Source organism: Patella vulgata, chromosome 2 (assembly GCF_932274485.2).
Source record: "Patella vulgata chromosome 2, xgPatVulg1.2, whole genome shotgun sequence".
Classification (NCBI taxonomy): Eukaryota; Metazoa; Mollusca; class Gastropoda; family Patellidae; genus Patella; species Patella vulgata.
This window is the reverse complement of record NC_065880.2, coordinates 32,451,126-32,478,691: the sequence shown is the minus strand read 5'-3', so window position 1 is coordinate 32,478,691 and position 27,566 is coordinate 32,451,126. Positions and strand designations below refer to the sequence as shown.

Below are 27,566 nucleotides of genomic sequence, written 5' to 3'. Positions count from 1 at the left end.
AGGATTTCACAGTACCGGTCTCTTAAGATTGCTTTCAACTAATTGGACCCACGATTTAAAAGAATGATTATTAATTAGTTAACATATATAAATTTCTAACATTTTAAGAACAAACCCCAAGACATTACCTTGTGTTGCTCTATAGCATACTGGAGGCCAAGTCGACTGTACTGCCCTAAATTCTGTAGAGTTTCCATGGCAGCAGACTTCATATCTATCACACCATGTGGAACTTGAAAAAATGCTGCAACTTCCGATATGGAATGCTGTAAAAACAGTTATACATGGTGAAAAAGAAACAATCTAGTCATGTTCTAAAATTGGTTTAAACAATATTTCTTGATTCAAGATAATCATAAAAGATTAACAGATAGGACAACGAGCAAAGGCTTATGAATCCTAAACTACAATACTACAGTGAAGTGGAAGATGGTCATAGTGTGGCTTCATACTGCTTTTTAGACAACAAATTATTCTGGGAACTTACATGTTGTTTCTTTTCATGACAGAATGCATTATTTTATTATTCCTTCTGTGGCATAGTACTGTTAGTATGACTACTACTATATTATGTAACATCGTCAAATAGTCAAAGTGAAAGTGATAATTCAGAAGATCTGCAGTGCATATGTCTCTACTAGTCGCCTGCTACGACAAAGACTCTTTTTCAAGGTATTATACACAGGACTGTGTTACCTTGATTCCAGGAATGTCAAACTAGCATTTGCTTCTAATTAACAGACTTGTATTTTTTTTTTAACTTCAAATAAATTAGAAAAGATTATAAGACCTTAATGATTATCACTAAAAACAACTTGGGAATTTTAACACTGAAAAAATCCTACATATAATTTAAGAACTAAAATATTGTACCTCATCATAGACTATCTCTACAGGTTGAACATTTAAATTGAGAGAATAATCAGCATCTATATAGACAGGCCGTGTTTGAAAATCTAATGTAAAAACTTGATTTACTGCTGGTGCTACAAGAAAAATGACGAAGTTGTATCAATTTATGGTCATTCATCAAAATCAAAAAAAATTTCCACTAAAGGTTAAACCAGTTTGGGTGTTTTAAACAATGATGGTCCTCATTACCAATTTCAATCTAATACTGGGATCTTAGTCACAAAAACTAAAGGAGCTAAATCTCTTTCATGCAAAAGACTGGAATGGTTGGTTTTTGTAAATTAATAACAATATATTGCTACTTTAAGATTTCAGCTAGATCTATTTATTTAAAAAATATTTCTAGAATGTATTACTTGTGAAAAACCTGAACTCACCATAAACACCTATATCTGACGTTAATATAGGGATCAGTTCATGTTCAATAGATGCTCCCTCTATAGAAAAGCTCTCTGTGTTAGTTGATATTCTGTCAAAGAAAAAATATGATACTGCATATATATATATATAGAGCACACAGATTTCAACAAAATATGTTCCAAGATTTCATATTTTTAATTCACAAGTTCTAAAATAGAGGAAGCTAATCTACACATAAAAATATTGTATAACAACTTAAAATTCATCAATAATTATTCTTAAAATACAGATATGACGTCATCCTTTGATGTTGGCGTACCATTACTTCAAATGATGGCAAGGGCAATGTGCCAATCGTACAGTATTTATACTATTTGAAATTTTGGACCCATGTCCCAAGTTGTTGTTTCAAAATATTACTTAATGTCTTGCTCTCGACCATTAAACCACACTTAATTATACGCTAGTCGATTACCCAGAGTAGCATGGGTAGAACCCTGAACAGGAAGTAGTATAGAATGAATACCGGTAAGACATCAAAATGAAGGATTTTCTCGAAATCCAGCAAAGTGAATCTTTGTTATGTTAACATAAGGTACGAGGGATGCCGGTAAGGAAGAAATTTTCTTGGCAACCCCTAAAACAGTCATTTACAGCTGACATGACGTCATCATTACAAGGAAAATGACGACCGGCTAGTGCCTTTTTCATTTTTGGAAACAAGCCTCATCCATGGTTACAAATCTGGCCAAAAAATTATCCGGAACTGATTCAAAACAGTGCAGATTGTCATGGGTTATCAGGAACCTGACACCTTTCTGATCTGTAATCAAGAGCTTTGGCACCCATCTTGCAGCAACTTTTGTCATTCCTAACTCGTTGGCGATAATGTGCTCAACCCTCTCATGAGAGATGCCCACAACACTGGCAATATGTCGAGTGGTCAATCCTCAATCAGCCATCACCATGTCATGCACCCAGGTAATGGCTGCTGTTGATGGCCTTCCAGGACTTGGGTCATCGTCAAGGTTCTCTCTGCCATACCTAAACTCTGCAGCCCACTTCTTTACTGTGGAAAAGGAAGGGGCATCATCCCCTAAATTGGAGACCATGTCGGCATGTATCTGTGTCCTTTCAGTTGCAGGTATGAAGACAATAAATAACTCTACAGGTTGCAGTTCTTATGTCTATGATTCATTCAATGATTGTACTTGTTGGTGGCAAAAGTTTGTTTCAACCCAATTGATCTATTCTTCTCAGGCTTAGAACTTGTCAGCCAGCCCTCATATTTATTCATATGTTTCAGTCCTTAGTGGACCTTCATGAGGTATATAGGGGTGATGATTTTCCGTGATCGCGGAAAAAACGCGGAAATCGCGGAATTGTCCACTCAAAACGGAATTTGAAATCTCACACGGAAAAAGACGGAAAAGCCGATATTTGCTGATACTAAACACAAACTCAAAATAATTTTGCAGTTATCCAAGTATTTCATCTTTTTATTCATAAAAATCGGAAATATTGAATGATATCGCGTGGTTTTGTTACTGTCTATTTTAGTATTTCACTACTTTCATTTCATCATTTAGGAATCATAATTTTAATCGAAACGAAAACCCGTCTTTCATGTATCCCATTATAAAATTACTCTGTAGTTTAACTTGAATTAAACATTGTAATGTATATACATGTCTTAAAAAAACCTTCTGTCACTTCATAAAAGTAAAAATCGTTTCATTTACTTCTTATTTTACTGCCGGGCTCGTGACTCGTGTTTATTCGCATTAACCACGTGACATCAGAAATATACCGTAGCCTTGTGAATCCAGCCCTTATTCTCGAAGAAACTACGAAGATGTCTGGATAAATCGCGACTACACCTAGCAGCTGAGAAAAATGGCTTCGTCTGCTAAAAAGATGAAACGAGCTCACAAGATGTAATTTTCTGTTATTTAATTCGGGAAACAGGTTTAAAGAATAACTAGTCATTGAACATTACAAGTCATTCACAATTCAACATTTGTTGTCATTGGTTTAAAATGATCCGTTTTGTAATAAAAGGCATTTTAAGATGTTTTATTTATTTATTCATAAAATAACATTTTATCTCGAAAAAACGGAATATGGTCAGCTCTGAAACGGAAAATAACGGAATTAAAAATACTTAAAACGGAATTTGCTATTTTCTGAAACGGAAAATCATCACCCCTAGGTATATAAATGATTAAACAATTGCCTTATATAGACATTTTTGTTCCACACAGCAAGCTCAAAATATTACCTTGTGAAAGAGAATAAAATGATTTTTACCTGATAGCCTCCGCACCCGGCCTGTTTTCTAGAGATGTTAATAAATTAGTGACCGACATCTGTAGAATCTTTTTACTATAATTTACTAATGACACACAGCAGCTTTTTAATACTATCTGTACTTTATGGGCCACATACTGAAATCAAACAGAATGTAAATTTCTTGGCAATACCCTATTTCTGTCAGATATTTCGCATACATAGGATATAGGTAGAAGTTACCGGTATAAGTTGGCAATGTACTTAAGAGATTTACCCAGACCTAGATTTAATCTGTTACTGTTTGAGATCTAGAAAATGGCAGGAATCATTATAGTTCCTGACATTTATAACTTTGTAAATGACATTCGGTAAATCTATAAATAAATGACATTCAGTAACAGTAAATAAAAACACGAGGCGAGGCATAATCTGTTCATAAACTGGAGGAATTGAACCATGACAAAATGTGGAGTGACTGAATTAAAAATTAATCTATAATAGTAATTTATTGCTGAACACATCAAATACATTACAAGTACCCTGCCCTATACTTTGGCTTCCACCATTAATCAAGAGGAAGAATGCAACAGACACCCACCTCAGATGCATTTATAGTTGATATCTATTCACGAGAAAGAAAGTTACATTGTTTCACAGGACCAAGCATCATTAAATATGGACAGAGGGCACCAATGTTAGATTCTAGGTGAGAACCATAATATTGGAAGCATATTCCAAGTTCGATCCAAATCCATTCACTCAAAGTGAATGACAGGATACAGGATACACGGAAGGGAAGAAAGACAAAATGAAGTAAACAAACCTCTTTTGGTGCAGACAAAACATTAGCGTTTACATCGTAACCGATTCCATTATATAATTTAGCTTTTTCTTCTTCTGTTAACTGGGCCAGCCAGTCTGTTAATATAAATATATATTGTATCAAAATCAACATATATTACATGTATCTATTACTATCTAAAAACAGCATAGCATGTTACATATCGAGCAAAATATATCCACTTTATTACATCAAATATATGTTTTATCCCACATTAATTACCCGGTACGACTACCGTATATCAAGTTGCCAGCCTCTTGTACACATCAAGGCACAGGTTGAAGAATTTTGTCCAGGCTTGAAATCAATAAAAATAGACATGACCCAGAAGCTTGCACCAACACTACTGAGAAGACAAGACAATTCTAGGTTTGGGAAATTTTTTTTAAAAAGAAGCTGTAATAGTAATCAACTGTTTCAATTGCAATTTGGAATCGAATTGGAAACTGATAGATGTGCAGTTAAAACTCAGGAAATTTGTTTTAAAAATAGAAGGTAAATATCAAATATGTAACAATTAGCCATTCTTAAACTAAGCATTCATTTTACATGTATATAATTTAACAATCAGTCATTCTTGAACTAAGCATTGTTTTTACTTGTACATTATGCTAAATCATACCTTATATACACTGTATTATCAATGCTTGATACAAACTAATGAAGTTTGGTTGAAACATTGACAGTACAGTAATAAACAGTAATTGCATCCTGTGTACTGTGATTGTTACCTCGATCCCTTATTGCATGTACACTGGTTCTGGACAAGCTATCCATGAGGATGCTTCACTAAACGTTTCAGTATTGATCTCGTAATCCCTTGAAAAGTGCCAATCAAGTGAGCACAAGAAGTTACAATCACAAGGTATAAAATATTACAATCACTCAGCTGAAATGTTTGATAATGTCACGATTCATCTCACACGAAATCTCCGTTTTCAGGATATCAGTGCTGTGACAATACTCAATTCTGTGTCACTTGATTGCTATTTCATCAATTCAGAATGTTCAGGACTAAAAATCGAGTACCCACCAATGTGAATGCCTCCACAAACTCATGGATAACTCTCTATGAAGTATACAAACCTTTATCTTTATTATCTATTTCTACTTCTATTTCTTCTTCATCTCCACCAAACCATGAACTCCACCAACTCTTCTCCTTCTTCTTTTTACGAGCTCTCTCTGGTGCCTTGTATGTAAACTACATAAATATAAAATCAAACTATATAAAAACATAAAACAAGCAATGTAGTAAAACAGTTAGTACTGGTATCAGATTTAGCAGAGTAAATCAAATAGGGTTTAATGTCCTATTTTTATGTACCAATCGAACTAATGAAGACTGGGGTGTATAGGCATTGCAATGTGCTATGATGAGGGGATTTTTGCGAGGACAGCTGCGTTTCCTCCTAGCTTTGATCAAGTTCCAGCTGTCAAACGCTTTTTTTGGTGCATGTTTGGCTCTCTGTTCTGCAAAACTGACAAGGGGAAAACAGACTGGAAAATCGTGAGGAACTTTCTCTGCCATCACCAGGATCAAACCCAGACCTATATTCAAACAGACCTTATTTCTTACCTCTACTTTAGCTTGTTCTCGGGCAATCAGAATGTTTGTGACATCCAGTCCTTCTTCTAATTCCAACAGTTTACTCTTTATAGACTCATGGTCTGGTTGTTCTAGACTCTTCTTATACATATCTTTATATTTCTTATATTTGGCTCTAAAAACACAAAACCGATAAATTACTGGGATATTTATGAAACTTTGAAAATCTTTAAATGGCGCTCAATTTTCAGGACTTTATACATTGATTTATTTTGTGGTATAACAATATGTCTTTGTTGAAAATTTCTATAGACAAATCCAATGTTGAGATATAGCTGATTTTATGTTCCACTGACAACATGCGGGTAAGCTAAAAACAAAACTAAAATTAATAAAGAAGCCCACATGCTCTTAATGTTTTGAACAATAATGTAACAGTATAAAGCTTTAAGCTTTTTTCATCAACATCACTCATCGAAACAAATCATGGGATCTACCTGATTCAATAGTTTACTTTGATTTAAATTTAAATAAATATGTTTAGCTTCTTTAAGCTGCTTATTTGTAAATAAGCTTTCATCAAACTTTAACTCCATATATCAAGATAATGGAAGTGTCCATTTATCTGCCAGATCAGTATCAATGTGGTTTTTGCAACTGTTATAACATCACAAGCCTAATGTGTTTGAATCTCTCTCAAATGTTTACCTTACCCTAAGCACTAGGACTCCATGATCTGCCATTAACAAGTGCACCTTAAACCACTTCAAATCCCTGAAAAGCGTCACGTTAACTAGCATACAGTTCATTATGGAGAGCTATTCACATGACTCAGTCTGTCGGTTTGAGGCGGTCTTGTAGTTTTAGACATTTTTGGACTGTCTAGTATGGAATACATCACTCTTCTCTAATGTTCTTAAAACATACATTATGCAAGAGGTCTTTCTTTAGGTCTCAAATGTTATCTAAATTATTAATTAGTCAACAATTAACTTATCCAGACCATAATCAACTCTCAATGACATTGCTAGCCTGCGATATTTACTTGATTGGAATCCGATCTGCTGCTCATGCTCATTGATGATTAAATCAAAAAAATGGATAATCGAGACTATGTTTTTATCGTACCGACTTTAGTAATGATGATCGAGGCTAGGCCTAAGATTCAATTGCTAAATTCTCGGTTCAGAGTGGATCAATTTGACTGAAATTTTCTGCTAATTCCCTTTACATTATCTAGTTTTAACTATTATAGTGAGAAAGGTCAGCTCTTTATCAAATCTCCAATAACGCATCTTTAAGGAACCCCTGGGTAGTCAATTTTTACATCTAGTTCTAGTATATGACTGAAAAAGGGATAATCAGAGTTCTCTTTAGAATTTCAAATCCTAACATCTAAAATGTCTAACTCTTTCTGCAGCCCTTTTTATGGCCATTGTGATGGTTGATGGATAGGGTAGAGGTAAAATGACAAGGCCTTGTTCTTTGTAGACATTTCATAGTTTTTGAGAATTCTTCCACGGATCCTGTCCTGAAACACATCACTGATCCAGAGTTTAATTCTTACCTTTTCCAAAGACGTATCTTATAAATAAATAATAAGTCAAATAATTGTAGGCACGCACTTTATACAAATTTCCGATAAATATGTTATATTTAAGTCAAATATTTTACAAAAGAAATGGTGTGAGTAGAAAATATAAAATGGAACATACCTTAAGTTACACATATGCAACACATACATAACCTGTTACAGTATATATATATATCAGTAATAGTTGGCATAAAGAAATGGTAAATGCCTATGGTATGATAATTATACATTTATTTTCTTATATTTGGAAAACCACAGGGCGCACATGGACATCTTCTAAGGTGCACCAGTGTGCCCGGACACACTTTGAGAAACACTTTCTGAAAGAAAACATCGCTCACAAGAACTTGAAGAAACTAAATTAGTTTGGCCCAAGCAATAAAAAAAGATTAATGTACAAACCTATGTTCTTTAATCCTTTCCCAGGAAAACGGACGAATAACTTCTTCTAGAATAGATGTGTAGGCGTAACTCCACCACGACCTCGGATTAACTCTGAGAGGGACGTTAGGATGATATTTACGATATCGTTGATTAATGGACATCATTTGGAAGGAATCGCTTAAACTGAGCAGATTCAAAAACTAGAATAGAAAGAAAACCATAATTTGGTAAAATACTTGATTGGTCACAATAGAGGTCAAATTTAATCAGGTCAATAATTGACATGCACACACTGGAAGTGTTGGGAGGCTTAAAGTTAGGGGGAGGGGGAGAAGGAAGAATCCTTAAAGGACAAAGGACGTAACTAATGGATTAGGATGCGTCTTATTATGAGAATGTGTCACATATTTGAATATAGTAAACAATCCAAACAATGAAAAGTTGCCAACTAATTTGAATTAAGACAACAAATTACACAATCTAAGACATATTCTCTACGTTGCAAGTTTCACAATAAATTTTATTGTTGAATCTAACAGTAATAAATAGTTTCATTGTGTATTACTGTTTTTCTTGCATGCAAAATGCAAATATGCATGGAATTTATTATCGCAAATAATGATATTATGTCACGTACAAAAAGTCAATATCCAAAATAAGAATTATGTAGATGAAAGATGAAATGAAGTAAAATGAAATGGGGTTTAACGTCCTACTGTTCTGCTCCTAAACTGGGCTAATGAAGACGGGCATACGCCATACAGTGTGCAATGAGGGAAATTTTGCCCGGGCAGCGGCAATACGGCCTACTCTTATATCGAATTCCAACTACCAAGGGATCTTTTAAGCGCATGCCAATGTGTACACGGGACCTCGGTTTTTCGGCCCATCCGCACGACTATACAACTGTCCTTGTCAGGCTAGATGAAAGATAATTGCACCGTGGTTTGTATACATATATAATCTTACTTGTTGTCTTGATAGCAGAACTTCTAATTCTTCCAGCATAAAATCAACAAAAACTTTAGGTAAAGAAAAATTATTTTCTGTACTTAAAATTAATCGAGCTTGAGCTGTGACTGGTTCTATAACTATAAAATACCAAACAAAATGTTTAAATATTATAAAGAGTTGGATAATAGCAACACAACATTAGTTGAAGAAAGCAACATAGTTTAACATAAACTTCCCGTGTCATTTTAATGGTTAACAAATGATAAATCTTCATTTCATTATTTTGTTAGAGTTTAGGGCTTTCTTACAATGTGAAGGGGAAACAGTGAAGGCTACTTGCAAAAAGGTTTAAGCACACAGTAAAGAGCAATGATTAGGTTGCAGCAGGGAGACCGTTTCACCCAAGTAACAGGACCAGCCACAAGAGGTACGGGGCAGGCCCAATTGAAAATATTTTTGGTGGGTCCCCTTGTTCACAGCCAAGGTTGGTTTTAGTGACATGATTTAGTGAAATGAATCCTTTTTTTTTAACAAGGGAATTAACTCTGGCAGTAATTATTGGGAATCAAAAGGCTTCTTCGTCTCATGAACATAAATACTGTGTATAAAACTAAAGTCAATCAGATGGTAACTTTTAGCTTCTAGAGAGGCCACAAGATTTTTCAAAGTGATCATGGTCCATAACTGTGGCAATATTTATTGGAAATCGCTGAAAATAAATAGGATTCTTCATTATCAAGACCATACACTATGTGTCAACGTTTTATGTCAATAGAATAATAACTTTGGCCCCTAGACCGTCCACATGATTTTTCAATGTGATCAAGGGCCATTAGCCTAGCAGTAATTATCGAAGATTGCTGAAAATCAACAGGCTTTTTCGTCTCATGACCATAAACAATATATATAAGTTTTAAGTCAACCAGATATTGACTTTAGCCTCTAGAGCATCCACAAGCAATTGCAGATGCCGTATCAATAGTGGTGACAATATAATGATCACATTTCAACGTGAGCGTATAAAAAGCATACACATGTAATTGGCTTAACCCACCATGCAAGTCATCCTCTCACATGAACCCTGCTGCCAGGAAATACTTTATTTGGAATCATTAACCCCCAAACTCTAGCTGTCTTAATAAAATAAAGAGAATCTTAAAAAAATGAACTTACTAAAATCAAAATCCTCTTCAAATATACTGTGTGAATCTATAGAAATTCGTAACAAATTCTGAAGTAATAAAACAAATTAAATTACACATTGAGCTCTACCTTAAAAATAAAAAAGTTCTGTTTTAAAATCCAAACATAATAATTACACTATATTATATTCTACAAGAATTTTACTTTGATTTATTGCATTTGGTTTTTTCATTTGAATTTTTAATCCACTGGCAGTGAAGTTGACTGTCTGAAGAATTTACACATTCCATTTTATTTTCTATATCGAATGACCGAGACATTTACAACTAGACTGGAGGCTCAGCGCGGGGGGGTGTCCATCAAATAGCATTCGTTGTTAAACTAATTCGGGAAGGTTTTGATTTGACAGTTTTTACGTATTTTTGAAACAGGCTACGAAGCGTTTTGGTTCTGTTATGCAAGATCATTTTCGACGTTCCAAAGTAAAAGTTTGGTGCTAAGACCACCTAAAGATAAATTTTAAATGTTCCTATTATTAATTAGAACAGGTTTCGCTTTAGTTTTTATATTTTACGCGGACATTTATTACTTTAAATCTTCCTAGTGCTAAAACGGAAAATGTGACCTTTCGACCTCTGGGGTCACAAAGAACAAAGGTGAATTTAGCAAGTTTACATTTTTATTGAAAGTGTGATTACTTTCGATCATTTTCAGCTTATTTTCATGATACAAGAATGACCGCGCATTCACTTTCAGTGCAAATGAACCCATTTGACCTTTGATTGACCCAGAATATCTCGAAAACGCCCCAACGGCGGACTGATTACCACTCGGCATCGTATTCTACGCAAAATTTTACTCTAGAAAAGTTGGGTCTGGTTTTGTGCCCATTTGATGGATACCCCCCGCGCTGAGCCTCCAGACTAAACTGATATATTATTGTATTTTAAAGGTGGTGTTAAAATTTCGTGATCTTATTGACTTGGTATACAGGGTCCATGCTGTGGTGAATTATAGTAATATTTGAACCCAAGCTTATATAAGAGTGATTCTGATTGGTTTGGGGTTCTGGTCTGTGATATCATGAACAATGTGTGAAACTTACCCTCCATCCATCTGTATTAAGTCGTGATCTCAGTAAATGATGTTCTGGTATATATGGATTCCAATAAACAGATAGATCTTCTAATCTCATTAACTACAATTATATACAAAATACAATTCATCAGTCATCAATCCTTAAATGGGTAGAGAGAGAGAGAGAGAATGAGGTTTCATATCCACAAACTAGGTAATTTTGGGACTAACATATAGGTTCAGATTTATTTTAAATTTCGCTTGTACACTCTTTGACTGTGGGAGTAAACCTGAGAAATGAGAGAAAACCCACAAGGTTGGACAGGTGACCTAACCCACCGTTCTTATTTATAGTATTATAGTGCTTTGTAAAATTATTTTCTGCCTCTCAATTACCAAGCATTTATACAAATTATAATGGAATGGGGCTGAAGGTCTTATCAAAACAATACATTGGTAATTTTGAGACTAACATGCAGTAAATGGCTTTCTATGGTAGGGTGACCCACCATAAATAAATATCTCCATATATCTCGACAATTACGCCACAATATTTATATATATGCCAAGCCTCAAATCAGTTTCACACAATAATAGTCACTAAATAAACGATCATGTTGTACTTAATAAGCTATAACCATTAATCATGTATAAATAATAGACTGAAAACTGGTTCCAAGAGTCGTCCATAACATCCAGACACTTTTGAGTAAAAGATAGGTTACGTGCCCTTGTTTTGAAATTAGTCTCGCTTAACCAGTCTATCGACCATTGACAGGTCGGGATAATCAAGACTACTTTTTTACGAAACATAACAGAAAGCTAGAACAAGAAATTGAATTTAGAAATAAGCACGTTAGGTAGCTCAACAATCGTTTTAAGAAGCTTGTAAAAGTAAAATGAAACTACTGCTAGTATCATGTTCCTGTCTAACCCGAGTGATTCAGAGATATTATTTGTACTAAAGCAAAAGATGCCGCTCTTAACGGTACAGTTAATGATAAAGCGATTTAAAAAATGAAACGAACGTAATTTCTAAATCTGCTGTAATAACCAAGAAGCTAAATTTTACTGCTATTCAAAATCGTCAACAATAAATTTTTTACGGCTGTAATAGTTGATAGATTTGTAGAGAATTGCACGTGCCATGGCTATTTATAGTATCATACTGTCAGAAAGTTGGTCTCGGCACGGCGAATGTGCACGCTTCAGTGGTAGTCTCGAATTATCAGCGGTGGACTGTATTTCTGTGAGTACATGGGTCACCCTATCTATGGTCATGTTTTATTTATGATTGTGGGGGGGGGGGGGGTGGATGGCCGAATGGTTAGCACGTGCGCGCTGTATCATAAAGCCTGTCATTGAGTCAACTGGCGTGGTTTCGAATCCCCAGTTGTACGTGACTAGGAGTAGGGTCACCTGTCCAACCTTGTGGGTTTTCTCCGGGTCCTCTGGTTTCCTCCCACTGCTAAAGACCCTACGCGCAAGCGAATTATTGAAATAAAAGTAAACCATATGTTAGTCCCGAAATAACCTAGTTTGTGTCGAGTGGACGTTAAACACCATTTTTCTCTCTCTCTCTATGATTGTGTTTCATTGTGGTAGTGTTATATCTATGTTCATGTTTCATCTTGATATGATCATGTTTCTATATTGTTGCATGTACATCTACATCCATGATCATGAATTTAGGACTTGGTCTTTCATACATTAACAAAACAATTCAATATCTCATATTACCATTCATCTTTTAAAATCATTTATCTAATTTTCAATAACGTTATCATTTCTAAAATTTACTTTTATGTAAAGTGAATAAGAGTATGTACATGTACTTGAGTGACGAGAGCGCTATAAAAATGTTTTTGTAATAATAATACACATGGGATCATAAAATTCCTCCCCAATATTTCAACGCAAGTCAGAAAATTAGAGCTTTCAAATAAACATGTATTAAAGTCACAGGAGACTTGTTGTCAGCCTCTATCTACTGATGGTTCTTAAGTGGCTTCACTAAGAAGACATTTCACTTGTGTCAGTATCTTAAAATGTCAAACACTGGTTAAAGTGAGTTTCTTCCAAATCAATAGATGTCTCCCACTAGTTCATCTATTTCTAGTAAATTGGTTTTACGACCGCCACAAAAATCATTTACACTTCAAGATGGCAGACAAATACAAGATTTTGACAATGTAAGTAGATTACTTGATATCGCAAACACGAAAGAAATTTGGCACATCTATTTATATATTCAATTTACCTAATAGTTTGTTACTGACAGTTGATTGAAAATCTAGAAAAAAACGGTCAATGTAAAAGGGATAATAAGCAGAAAATGAAGTCATAAACTTATAGAAAGAGCACTTTTATAAATGGAGATACGCTCATAAATGCCATTTCGGGATTAAAAACCTGGGAGTGTTTGTGCCTGTATTAACAGGCTAGAGCTAAACTTACTAGTACTAGTTCATCTAGAAATATCTTCCAAGACACATTCAGAAAAATGGAACAATAATTGGTCTTCAAAAAGCATTATTGAAAGCTCATCTTTTTGCCAAATATCTTGAGTGGGACGCTGGCTCTCTGGCTTGGAGGTCGAGTGTTCGGCCGGGAAGGTTCATTTAGATTTTCCACCGTGGTTCCCACTTGTCAGTGATGCAGGCAAGAGGGCCTGACAGAGACAGCTGTTTAGTCATTCAGATGGGACGAAAAACTGCACGTAAAAGATCCCTTGACAGTTGGAATTCGATATAAGAGTAAGCGGTAGTGCCGCTGTTCGGCCAAAATTTCCCTCATAGCACACCGTATGGCGTATGCCAGTCTTCATTAGTCCAGTTCGGAGCAGAACAGTAGGACATTAAACCCATATTTCATTTCATTTCATTTTATAAATGACCTAGACATAACATAGCACCTGCATGCTGTATATTCCATTGACAGCACACTAAAATCCCATGACAGTTGGATATCAAAATAAAGAGTAGAACACTGCTGTTTTGACACAATCTCCCTTGTACCCATCTTCTTTAGACTGATTGGTGGAGAAAAGTAAGATGTTACACCCAATTTCGTTTCATAATAGGAACATTAATCATGTTCTAGACCAATAGTTGACTTCAGACAGGATTTTTAGGGTCATTAGGTCCTATCTTATGTCAGTTTACTTTAAATTATTGATTAATTTTCAGATTTCATGAACAGCAAGATCGTATTAGTCCACTGGTTTATGAATCATTTTAAATACCGATGAAGATTTTTCACGTACTCAGTGTCAGTTTAATGGCAATAAAAAACGTCACCATTGTAATTGGGTAAATATATTTAGTATTTATTAATCATTGACTGTTTATGAACCGATCGAATTTGAAAACACAAATAACCCTACTCATACTATGTATAAGTCAATCATTTACTATTACGGGAAATCCTATTTCTAATTCTATCATCACATGGGCATTTGCCTGTAAAGTCATATTACACAATGTGAACCACAATTTTTCATACAATCTACACCACAAGATACAGTTCCTTATGGTGCCACGTCCAATCGGATACCATTTCAAACCCTGACAATTAGTTGTAAGAAGCCCTGTGCCCTAAACACTCATCTACTGTTGTTACGTATCATAGTAATCATATATAATACGCATATAAGAAGTGACATCACATCACTATAATAACTCCTTTTAGATTGTATATATCTCATTGCCTATCTCATTATTCTCCTGTATGAAGCCTAGTAATAAACACCTGATTACCGTAGATCAACTACTGTCTTGATATCACTGTGACACGTTTTTATTTATGTAAGCATAGATTACCTTGTGTAACATATTAGAAGTATTATCTGCTTGCGTTGGCTTCCATTTAGCATCAGTTGTTTTAATATAGATCTGTTTTAACATGATACCAAAAGCGAATGGATGGTCTACATTGGTCACTGTATCTTCGTAACGAATATGTATATTACGTATTGAAACCTGAAAAACAAAAAATCTAATCTTGAAGTAAAATGATTTTGCCCGAACGGGTAAAAATAATTGAGAAGGTAAGCGGTAATATGGGACAGAGAAGACAGCATTGGTCGTCAACATTTGTCAGTCTTTCCCACAGGCATCATGTATGTCATAAATTGTTAACAACTTATCTGTTCATCAGATGTTTGTTCTTCATAATAAACTTTCTCATGGATGACTATGTTTTTTTGTTTTTTTTCAAAGAGATATTTTATTCACTAAAATGAATGGGAGATTGGGAACAGGCAAAATACCTATCAGATTATTGATAGTTATTGAAATAAAATTGAACAATATGTCAGTCTCAAAATGACCTAGTTTGTGTTGAGTAGACATTAAAACCCATCTCTTTCTCGCTCTCTCTCTTTAGCAGTGGGAGAAAACCGGAGGACTCGGAGAAAACCCATGAGGCTGGACGGGTGACCCTACACCTTGTCAAGTAAACCCTTGTCGGTGCATGTGGGGTCTCCGTGGACCCCATGCACATGTTTTATTGTGTTTTGCAATAACTACTGGGCACTGCTTTCTGAAATTTAGTGACTTTGTCTCCTATACATTTTACACGTAGCGAAGAGTTCGGTATCCATCTGCTTCCCACATGCAAATTATGTTACATGCAAATCAGGCCCAACGCTTAAAGGGAAGAAGGGGTCCAATGTTTTATTGTGTTTTGCAATAACTACTGGGCACTGCTTTCTGAAATTTAGTGACTTTGTCTCCTATACATTTTACACGTAGCGAAGAGTTCGGTATCCATCTGCTTCCCACATGCAAATTATGTTACATGCAAATCAGGCCCAACGCTTAAAGGGAAGAAGGGGTCCAATCGGACCCCTAACTTACAACTCACAGTAGGGATTTTGCTAATGTGTTTTCTGCCTGATACGATATTGGGCATGCCAGAGTATTCTCTCTTTTAACATCTGCATGTTACAAATACCAAAAATTAAATGATGAATTCCAAGTATTCAATGGTTTGTGTATCCAGCGTGAATTGCCATTTAACCTCTTTATCACATAGTACACAAAGTATCAATTTTGTTAGAATTAGTAAATCTTTTCCAAATGTCACTAAAATGTTTTTGTAAAATAATTTATTGTTTTTCAGTTGTCCAATATGAATGCAAATAAAAACTAAACCACTGCCTTTTAATGCAAATATATCTGTACGTAAAAACTTTGATTTATAACTGGGGTCCATATGGACCCCTTGATACCTGCTATGTGATTCTCACAACGTGAACCCACAAGGGTAAAAGCAGGGATTCAAAACCACGTCACTTGACTCAACGACAGACCTTATGATTTCATATGCACATGTTACAGCTAGACCACACAACAACCCAACCCCCCAAAACTTATCAGCCTTATCCCATGTTGTTGATGTCATTTGTTCAGGGAAAACCCTATACCATGCCATTCAAATATTAGATTCAATTTAAATAATTATGTTTGGGGTGAAAATGTGAATCTATAAAATCAATCTATTTTCTATGTTTGTTTATTTTTGACTTTTAGATGATAGCAGGCGCTGGCTCGCTAGCCCGGAGGTCGGGTGTTCAATCCCTGCATTGGCCGAGAAAGTACATCTCGATTTTCCGGCGTGGTTTTCCCTTGTCAGTGATGCAGAACGGAGGGCCTGACAAGGACAGCTGCCTAGTCGTTCGGATGGGACGAAAAACCGAGGTCCCGTGTACACATTGGGGTGCACGTAAAAGATCCCTTGGCAGTTGGAATTCAATATAAGAGTAGGCCGTAGCGCCGCTGCCCGGGCAAAATTTCCCTCATAGCACACTGTATGGCGTATGCACGTCTTCAATTAGCCCAGGTTAGGTGCAGAAGAGTAGGACGTTAAACCCCATTTCATTTCATTTAGATGATAGCAATGATGAACATTACTAAAGTAAATATCCCATACAGGAGACAAAACAAATAACCAAGCTTTAATAGTTTTAATTGACATTGTATAATAAAATACCAAAATATTAATCAAATGTAAAAAATATTTGAATATTTGTTTGAGGACAGGTGCATTTATTAAAGTTCTTTCGGTTTTCTGATAAAAAAAAAAGTAAGATATATTTTCTCTGGGAATATGTAACTATACATCAAGCTATGCTATTGGTACATTTATTTTATCTGCATCTTGGGGGTTACAGTGGATAAGTGAGTAAGAAGCCGGCTCGCTAGCCTGGAGGTCAGGTGATCTATCCCTGCATTAGCCGAGAAAGTTCATCCAGATTTCCCATGTGGTTCCCCCTTGTCAGTAATGCAGGACGGAGGGCCTGACAAGGACAGCTGTTTAGTCGTTCGGATGGGACGAAAACCAATGTCCTGTGTACACATTGGCATGCACGTAAAAAAATCCCTTGAAACTTAGAATTCGATATAGAGTCGGCCGTAGGGCCACTGTCCAGGCAAAATTTCCCTCATAGCAGGCTGTATGGCGTACGCCTGTCTTCCTTAGCCCAGTTCAGAGCAGAACAGTAGGATGTTACCCTATTTCATTTCATTTCATTTTATCTGCATCTTGATGTGCAGTTCTCCTAAACTGTCTATTATTAAACTGGTTACAGTTTGACAATATTCAACATGTTCTACACAGTCCCACACACAAATGAGGTTATGGCAAAATCTAGTCATTAATAATTACTGGATTCCAACATTTAACTACAAGATATATATATATAATACCATGTCTCACTCTTTTGTTTTCAACTTTGGGACCTTATCAAAGAAAGGCTGATTCTATTAATGTGTTATAAGATAATGGCTACACTAGGCTAGGTAGAACCCATGGATTGACAGCAATCTGATTATATTTCAGACTATGGATATCACTGTACAGAAGATCAGACAACTAAAACAACAGTAATAAACATGGTTGACATTTTAGAAGGAAATGAATTAAGACCTAACTGGACAAAAGCCATTAAGACAATTTAGCACAGTGTGTGAATTTGTCAACTGTAAGTCCTGGTACATGGATATGGAATGGAATAGGTTTGTTTGGTGAATAGAAAACAACTTCGCCATGGTTATGATGCAATGCGAGTTAGGAGATTTTGCTTGAACAAACAGCAGACTTTCGGACTACTCTTCTTGACTTCCAATTGTCAAGGGTCTTTTCCGTGCACACTAATGTCTACACAGATGGACCTCTTTCTTTGCAATTCTTCCTGGACCAATCTGGGATTTGTATCTGGGACATTCTAGTCGGGAGTCCAGTGCCCTGATAGCTTCACTATTACACTCCCTCAATGATTCCACGATGTCACTAATAATTGCATACAACACATGGTTATAAAAGAGTTTTTAAATTGGTTTTGTAAGTATATGGGTGGAAATATAAATACAATACCTGAATATGATTGATAAAATGTGTTGATAATTTTTCATAAAATCCTGGTTCTTGTTCTGCTTTATCAGCTGAAAATAAAAACAAAAATACTTTTACAAAAATTAATAAGAAAACAAGAAATTGATGCATTGTGAAACATTTGAATGATCAGACTGTGCACTGACTGAATGATTAGTGTCTAGCATCTGCTTTCAGAACAATAATTTGCTCCAGATTTTATAATTAATCTTTTATAATTAATTAATCTTAATACTCTGAAAAAATTTAATATATCTGATCTACAGTTCAAGATATAAAACAAGAAATTAAACATGCGCTGATTTTCTTTTAAAAATCTTCAAAAAAAAAAAATATAACTTAGTAATGTTATATTAAACAATTATGCACTATTATAAAGTAATTAATTCAAAATTGAAAAAGAACACTGGGTACAAAAAATAATTCAATAATTAACTAGTCTTAAAATGCAACTGGTTAGTTAAAATAAGAATGATCACTTTGACAATTTGTTAGAAAAAATATTAAACGAGGCATGATCACTTTAGCAACTGTCACTGATCAAAAATCTTTCGACCCATTGCTATGATACAGACATTAAAACTACAAAATACATTATCGTGAAAGCTCAATCAATAATAGATAGAGAGAGAAATTGGGTTTAACGTCCACTCGACACAAACTAGGTCATTCCGGGACTAACATATGGTTTAATTTTTTATTTCAATAATTTGCTTGCGCGTAGGGGTCTTTCGCAGTGGGAGGAAACCGGAGCACCCGGAGAAAACCCACGAGGTTGAACAGGTGACCCTACTCCTTGTCATGTACAAGCGGGGATTAGAAACCATGCCACTTAACTCAATGACAGACCTCATGATGCAACATGTATGCGTTAACCATTCGGCCACACAACCCAGCTCCACTAATAGAAATATCAGACCAAAAAGGGATCTATTCTATTTAGTATATACAAAGATATGATGAATTAAAATTAGCCAGAACTGTCTTTCAATGTTGGGTAAAATCTCTTGATGGGCATCTTTTTAATCCAATTTGAATTCCAAGAGATTACCTAACACTGATTTTTGGGCTTTTTTTTAAAATTAAATGTTAAAAATTTGTGACATGAAAAATTATACATATTCTGAAAAAAATGTAATTGACAATCAGCTGCTGTAACAATAAATAAACCAGACATATAATCTAAAAAAAATATTTAAAAAAGTGCAAAATGGTTTTAATTGTTAATAATAAAACTTCAAATATTTGAAATAACAGCTGAGAACATGTTCTAATTTACCCACAAACCTGTTTGTTCGTGCATTAAACACACTGTTGAAAAAAAGTGAAAAAAACAACTTAATTCAACTTGTACACATGGACTTACACTGCTATGGTTTTAAATTGCTGGTAATTAGCATGGTAAATCTTCAGTTGACGTGGCTTGCTGCTTCTGGTTTTTACAACATTTATTCAATTCATGATATATCCCTATTGTCCTTGGGATTTTCCAGTACAAGCTGACGTAACATAACCCTTGGCAGCTGGTACTGGATGAAGAGTATGAGGAAACGCTGCTTTTCGGCCAAATATTCCTCATTAAACACTGTGTGTGTGTGTGTCCCAAATGGTGCACAATTAATTAGGACATTAAACCCCATTTCATTTCATGTATGCATATAAATCATATACACATGGAATAACTAAGAGACATTAATAAATCGTTACTGAACTAATTGCGTAATGCCCAACAGCTTTTAAGCAAATAATTGAGAAATGTAAAGAAAATAAATGAAGCAATCTATTTAGCAGGTTTATTGAACAATTGAAGAGATACTCTAATCATATCTGAATAAAATTTTAAATAAAATTGGATGAATTTAATATTGAATGAAGAGGCAATTTAGCAATTTAAGGATTAAATGTAAAACATGTAAATAAATGAATGGAAGCTACAGATTTATCAAATTGAAACATTTATTGGTTTATTGGTTTTTATCCACAACAAAATCAATACCGTGGGAAATGGCAGGAAATGAATGCAGACACAATCAAAGGCTTGTTTCACATTAATTTAACTCAAGGCAAATTACTTGAACCAAATACATGTCAATCTAGCTAACTTTCTATAGAATTAAAATTCCTGTAGCAAATGAAATGTTTTAATATTTTGGTACAGAAGACTGGGCATACAAACATTCTGAATTCATTGAATCAATGATATTGAGGTTCTCTAGCTGATGCACTTGCATTCAAGATTAAAGAGAGTCCTGCATCAATGATATCGGGGCTTATTGATTGCACCTAAGTAAGAGTTCCATATAAATTATACCAAAGGACTTCACTATACCAATCATCATACCAATTGGGGTTCACAGATTGCACCAGCATTACTGAGAACTGGGAAGGACTATATATAGGTCCCAGTGTATGTGGCTGCTAGTATGGAATGAGGTTTAATATTATAACATATGTTTATTTTGTTGACTACATAATACTAATAAAATATTAAAATAACCACTTAAGACATATTAATATGAATAAAAATATTAGACAAAGTATGGGTGTGCAAATGGTAAAGGTTAATTATTCAAAAGAAACCACCCTTAATCTAATAAATCATACCAGTCTTGATTTTTTTGCTTTTTTTAGATTTAGTATTGTCTTCAGGTTTAATAGTTCCTGTCAATTTAACAAAACAAAATTCAAAGAATAATATCTTCAGTGATGACTGCATCAACCCCAGGTTACCACTAAAACATATAGTAAATAAATAAGCAGTGCCAGATATATAAAAGTGAATATAACTGGTTAATAATGAGTGATCAACTCCTGAAAACCTTTATCCAAGTATATTGATCCTTTTAAAAGAAATCAAAACTAATGTCCATAGCAGGTGGTTTTAAGTCCCAGAATTCGACACTGTGTAATGTGCATAGATAACATATTTATAGCAGTCTTCATGGTTATCAGGTTACTCCTGCAACTGATGAATGAAATTAGATTCCAACATGCATTATGTAAGATTTAGCTAAAGAGCTGATAGTTCTCACTAAAATAGTTTAAAAAAAGATAATTAAAATGGAATACATATGTATATCGAAAATTTCAGTTAAATTGCTTTATTCTGAGCGAAGTTATCAGTGTTTTAACAGGAATAGTGCTGTCTTGTTACGATAATAAACAAAGTCTCGATTATCCATTAAATTATTAAATGGCGATCATTCAATCCATTTTAAAAATTTACGACTATCCGATGGTCTTAAGAGTTGAGTATGCACTTTTATGTGAATAAATGTCTAATTAATGATTAATATAACATTTGAAGCCAAAAGAAAGACTTGTAATAGGTAGTTTTAGCTCTTACATAATGTATCCTTCCTTAATTGAGTTATTTTGACGTTTGATTACATAATTAAGTTTAAACCCCTGCACTTACTATTTAAAGAATACATGTAACTTCAAAAGATGTTACGTGTAGCTTACATCATAAATTATCACTTCAGAAAAATAGATTCTCGAGTTTGAAAGAAATCAACCAAGAAAAAATAAGAGTTGAGTATGCACTTTTATGTGAATAAATGTCTAATTAATGATTAATATAACATTTGAAGCCAAAAGAAAGACTTGTAATAGGTAGTTTTAGCTCTTACATAATGTATCCTTCCTTAATTGAGTTATTTTGACGTTTGATTACATAATTAAGTTTAAACCCCTGCACTTACTATTTAAAGAATACATGTAACTTCAAAAGATGTTACGTGTAGCTTACATCATAAATTATCACTTCAGAAAAATAGATTCTCGAGTTTGAAAGAAATCAACCAAGAAAAAATAAAGTTGTTCATTGGACGGTGGATGCCAAATCTAAAAGGATATCAAACCTGGAAGGATATCTTATACAGAAGTTTCTGACTAGATGCTCAGATTGCTTACATCCTTTTGGACTTGGACAACATAACACGCATTAAAGCCATTCATGAAAATATAGTTTTCCTCATTAATTCAGGAATTAAAAGCACAGACAGTTAAACTATATTTAGAATTTACAACAAGAGTAATAAAATGGTAATAGACTTGTTAATGGACAACCCATATCCTTCCATTTAAATCTACATTATAAATATAGTAATTAATATCTTGCATCAGGCAGGGTATTAGCTTACTATTTTTATATATACCACTTCTTGCTTATAGGGTGTAATGGTTGCTCAGGGAGTAAGACATTTGCACCCTAACCTGAAGGTCCCGTGTTCTGTCCCGGTGTTGGCCGAGAAAGTCCATCAGGATTATTTGGTGTGGTTCCCCCCTTGCCAACAGCGGGTCTCGCAAGGGACGGGATGGGATGAAAAACTGACGTCCTGTGTACACATTGATGTGCATGTAAAAAAAAACACTTATCAGTTGGAATTCAATAAATGAGTAGGTCGTAGTGCTGCTGTCTTGGAAAAAATTCCCTCATAGCACACCGTATGCATATACATATCTTCATTTAGCCCAGTCAGAGCAGAGCAGTTGGAAGTTAAATGCCAATTCATTGTATTTCATTTGTCTAAGAGATATCACTCTAAATATGGTTTAATTCTGTTTGGTATTTACAAAATTGATAAAATCAAAATCTAATAATAAGTCAGAGCCACCTAAAATTTTAGCTGAAATCTTCTGAAGCACCTCTTTTCAATCCGACTAAATCTAAAGCCAAGAGATTATCCACTGTTGATATTTTGATTGTGCTTTAATATAATTAAACCTTTAAACAGAGACTTTAGGAACTTTGATTACATTATCGCTTGATAGAACTGGATCTGTGCCACTGTTCAAAGGTTACCTTTTGAAATCAAACTTATTGCTCTAATTAATAAAGTGACAGCCAACATATTTTTATACAGAGCTGCTCATTTGGTTCGGATATATATATCAAAATTCCATCTCTCTGGGGCCCCGATGGGTGAGTAAGTAAGGCCTGACAAAAGATTCAAGAACATGGTTTACTCATTTGGATGGGACAAAAACATTAAAAGTTGGAATAAACTGAAGAGGTAATGCATCTGGAAATGCCGCTGTCCGGGCATAATTCCCCTCATAACACACAGTACGGTGTACGCCCATCTTCATTAGCATATATAGTTGTTACCAAAAAAATAGGAAATAAATTCCCATTTCATTTGACTTTTTAACCAACTATGCCTTTCTGTTTTCATGAATTGTATATTTGTTCACTATACATGTAAGTTATTTGTCAAGCTGTAAAAGAAAATGTTTTTTAACCAATTTCTCAGAAAACACCAGAAGAATAAATCTTATAAATTAGATGTTACATTCAGAACAGAGAATAATAAAAGTTTCTGAGTAGGTGTAGAGCCAGACATTGCCTTCATTTAGAGCCAACTCAAGCAGCATTTAATGAATACTGAAACTATGAAAATTAAATAAAATCAATTGACAACAAATGAAACAAATACTCGGCCAGAAAATTTAATTCAAACTGGAATTATTGATTTGATTCTGGTTTAACTCAAAATATACGAAAATGGTCTAAATGTACACATTAATGTAATATGAATGTATATATAAAGTGATTTATATTCATATTTTAAAAAAAATATTTTAATTTCTAATCAATTATGTACAGTGAAATATGTTAACAGTCCAAACTGAACAACAGTTTTTTTACCCTTGCTTAGTCCATTTCACACAGTTTTTTTATTATTATTTTGTCGTTTGTGAATCTGCCATTACTTATTACTTCTGGCTAGCAGGATATGTTTTTCTTTGTTCATTACAATTAGCACACGAAACCATGGAATACACGACTCGTGTACTGATTATAAAATGTTCATTGTGTCTTAATTATTGGATATTAGGTTCCCATATTTCTACGGAAAGATAGCAACATCAATATTGATTGTGTTTTTAATTACGAATGTAACTGAAAATATTGAGTTATTAGTTTAGCCCCTTTCCGAAAATATATTTTTAATTTTGGAATTATTTTGCAAAATGGAATTGAACTACACAAATTCCATCCAATACTTAAAGGGCCAATCCCGATAATATTTTGGAGAATAAAACTGGTTAATTTTGTGTTAGAATCCCTTAAAATCCTCTACCTTAGGGCCGAGCAACTAACTCAATATATTTGATACGTTTTCAAACAACCTAAACCCGTCAGTCTTTATCTGGAAATGGAGACCGGTGTCCCAAGCTGTATTATGCGGTGTCTGGATAAAACCGGACTTTTATTTTATAAAAATAATGTGTAGGTGAAATTTACCTTTCGTTATCAAGTACAGCACATGGGCCATTCACTGTATAAACCTCTAAAGGAATGGGAATCGATTATCAGGTCACCCAACCAAAGAATTGACCCAAAATCTTAAAAGGGTTACGTGTCCAGATAAGCAGTTTTGACATTCACGTCCAAATGACTCGATATTTTGAGCTGAATTTTGAGACAGGGTAAATACACCATTCCTTTATATTTTGGCGCTTAAATTTCATACGTACTCGGACTTTTATTTTTGAGACTCTGTTCAATTCGGGATAGTCCCTTTAAGTATTTTTTGATTTCAGAAATTTTGCATTTAGAAACTTTAGCTTAACCTCAACTAATGGCTAGTTTAACTAAACTACATGTAATAACCATACATGTAGCTCTATGTATGCATAATTAACATTGGTTAAGAGTTGTAGTTACGCATGAATAATATTTTTGTCTAGAGAAGTATTTGGTATGGCAATATTAATGCATGAACACTGAGTACATCAACATGTACATGTACGTGTTCTGCTACAACAAATAAAATTGGATTTTGTTGTAGTAGTCTGTATAGGTTATAACTGTCTAGGTTGCGCGTTGGACTTGACTTGATATATTTTTTTTTTAAAGTTGAGGGTCTTCACTATTCAAGTTCGACCTTTTAATTCCTTTCTAGATGACATATGAACCTCTCACACTGTCTATCAAATCTTGTTGTATTCCTTTTTGTATTAGCTTGTGACACATATTCAAAACATTGTATAATTAACATTAAAATTTCTATGGCTGAACCTACGCTATAATGTACTCAAATTGATTATTTTACATCTAATTAATTACAAAAACAAAATCAAAATATCAACCGCCTGGATTCAGTTGGATTAAAAAGAAGGACATGAAATGATTTAGTGATTTAATGCCTTGAACAGAATATGATTTATTGTATAGAGAATAACATTAACCTGTGAACTGTAGGTACTGATATTGATCTGGACAACAGATATAGAAGACAATCCAGTCCCTAGAGTACAAGTATTGTACATGTACATAATGAATAACTCTACTTTAATCGCTGTCTCTGACAGTTGGTTACAGAAACTAGAACCTAGGGATGTCATACAAAGTACAAATTACAGATCGAGTTGAAGCATGTTGAATATGCCAGTGCTATCCTTGGCTGCAACTAATATAGAGCCAGAGGGGGTTTAATGCCCACTCAACATTTTGGGTTGTTTTTTTTAACTAGGTCATTTTGAGACTAACAAAGTATATTTCAATTCCATAATTAACTTTCGTGGGAAAAAACTTAAAGATCAACAATAAAAACATGAGGTTAGGCAGGTGACCCTCCTCCTTGTCACGTACAAGCTTGGGATTGAAACCACACCACTTGACTCAGTAACAGATCTTATGATCTGTGCCATTCAATGCGCGGGACATTGAACATTGGAGAAAAGCCAGAGGCAATGACTGTGCTGTACTGCAGCCCTTTTAAGGAAATATGCCTCTCTGATTTGGGTAAAAGGGGGAAATGTCAATTTAATTAAATTAAATGAACTGATTCATTTTCCCACCTAGAGTATCTATCTGCTGTTAAAATTATAGGTTCACATGATAAGATAATGTTGCTCAGGTATAATAGATTTAACTTTTTAACAATTTAACGAGCATGTAAAAGAACCATTAATAGATGGAATTCTCATACAAATTGCACGGCGAATGCCCATCTTCATTAGCACGGTTGGTGCAGAAGAAAAGTAGGACGTTAAATGGTAAACCCTGTTTCATTTTATTACATTCTAAATCCTGTAGAATAATGACATTTGAATATGACATTAATACTTGTACTTGGCTAACTAACTATAAATCAATAAGCTGAAGGATGTCTTTTTTCTTACAAGCACATATTTTTAGAGGATTTTTCTGTACAATGACATTTGTTAAAATTTTTACAAGTAATTGAAAAAATTGAGAGAATATTCTTTGAATTGACACACAAATAATTGTTCTTGCATTACTACATGTATGTGTTACAGTTTATTGCTCTATCCAATTACTAAAGATATAGTTACAATAATTTAACATCTCCCATTTCCTAGTAGCCATGTTTATATTCTCTGTATTCTTATTTTTTGTATGTGGTTGTGAAGAGCTATTATCTCTCACTTTGACATTCTAATTGTCTTCTGCTGTTCTGTGTTTTTGCTGGACAGTCAGTATAGACAATAACATGAAGACTCATTCAACAACATCCTGCACCCTCGTAATACTAACTTTGTTTCGATGAAAACACAAAAAATCATTAAATCAGAGAAATTTCTAATTATGGCAGCAAAATGTACAATTACTATAATATACTATTCAAAAAAAGTAGGGGATATTTGATTTTGGGGGCATAATACTAAAATATGCAAATGACTACGAAAAAAGTCACTATAGAACCTAACAGAAGAAACATTTCCAGTTACATGTGACGCCCAAACGCACCAATAGCTACCGCATGGAATGCAGGTGATGCTTGGGATCATCATGGGGGTCCAACCCAAGATTTGCACGACTCTGACTTTGAATGTTACAGTCATTGTGGCATTGAATTCCAGGGTGGAAACATCAGTTTAATTGTTTTAGTGACCAGAAAACAAATTTTGATATGCGTCGGCTTACCCAAAATGAAAGGTTACGTGCCCTTGGCATGCTACAGATCGGCACAACACAGGCGGTTGTGGCGCGGACGATGAATGTTTCTCAGTCTGTCATAAGCAGGCTATGGTCCAGATACCGTGATACACAATCTGTACAGGACAGACCACGCTCAGGTCGACCAAGG

The 27,566-nt window shown here is 34.5% G+C and overlaps 1 protein-coding gene across 1 annotated transcript in view; it reads right to left on the bottom strand.

The window, feature by feature from the left end:
* Nucleotides 1-27,566, bottom strand: part of LOC126811709 (intermembrane lipid transfer protein VPS13A) — a 73,129-nt gene that overhangs the window by 33,684 nt on the left and 11,879 nt on the right. The window contains exons 5-17 of the mRNA XM_050537569.2: nt 18,484-18,551; nt 14,928-15,086; nt 11,135-11,227; nt 10,060-10,117; nt 8,902-9,023; nt 7,951-8,132; nt 5,985-6,129; nt 5,492-5,609; nt 4,388-4,482; nt 3,583-3,719; nt 1,290-1,381; nt 874-986; nt 129-266 (exon numbers count right to left, since the gene is read on the bottom strand). Of these exons, the coding sequence (XP_050393526.2) occupies nt 129-266; nt 874-986; nt 1,290-1,381; nt 3,583-3,719; nt 4,388-4,482; nt 5,492-5,609; nt 5,985-6,129; nt 7,951-8,132; nt 8,902-9,023; nt 10,060-10,117; nt 11,135-11,227; nt 14,928-15,086; nt 18,484-18,551 (1,520 nt within the window). The remainder of the gene's footprint in view (nt 1-128; nt 267-873; nt 987-1,289; nt 1,382-3,582; nt 3,720-4,387; nt 4,483-5,491; nt 5,610-5,984; nt 6,130-7,950; nt 8,133-8,901; nt 9,024-10,059; nt 10,118-11,134; nt 11,228-14,927; nt 15,087-18,483; nt 18,552-27,566) is intronic.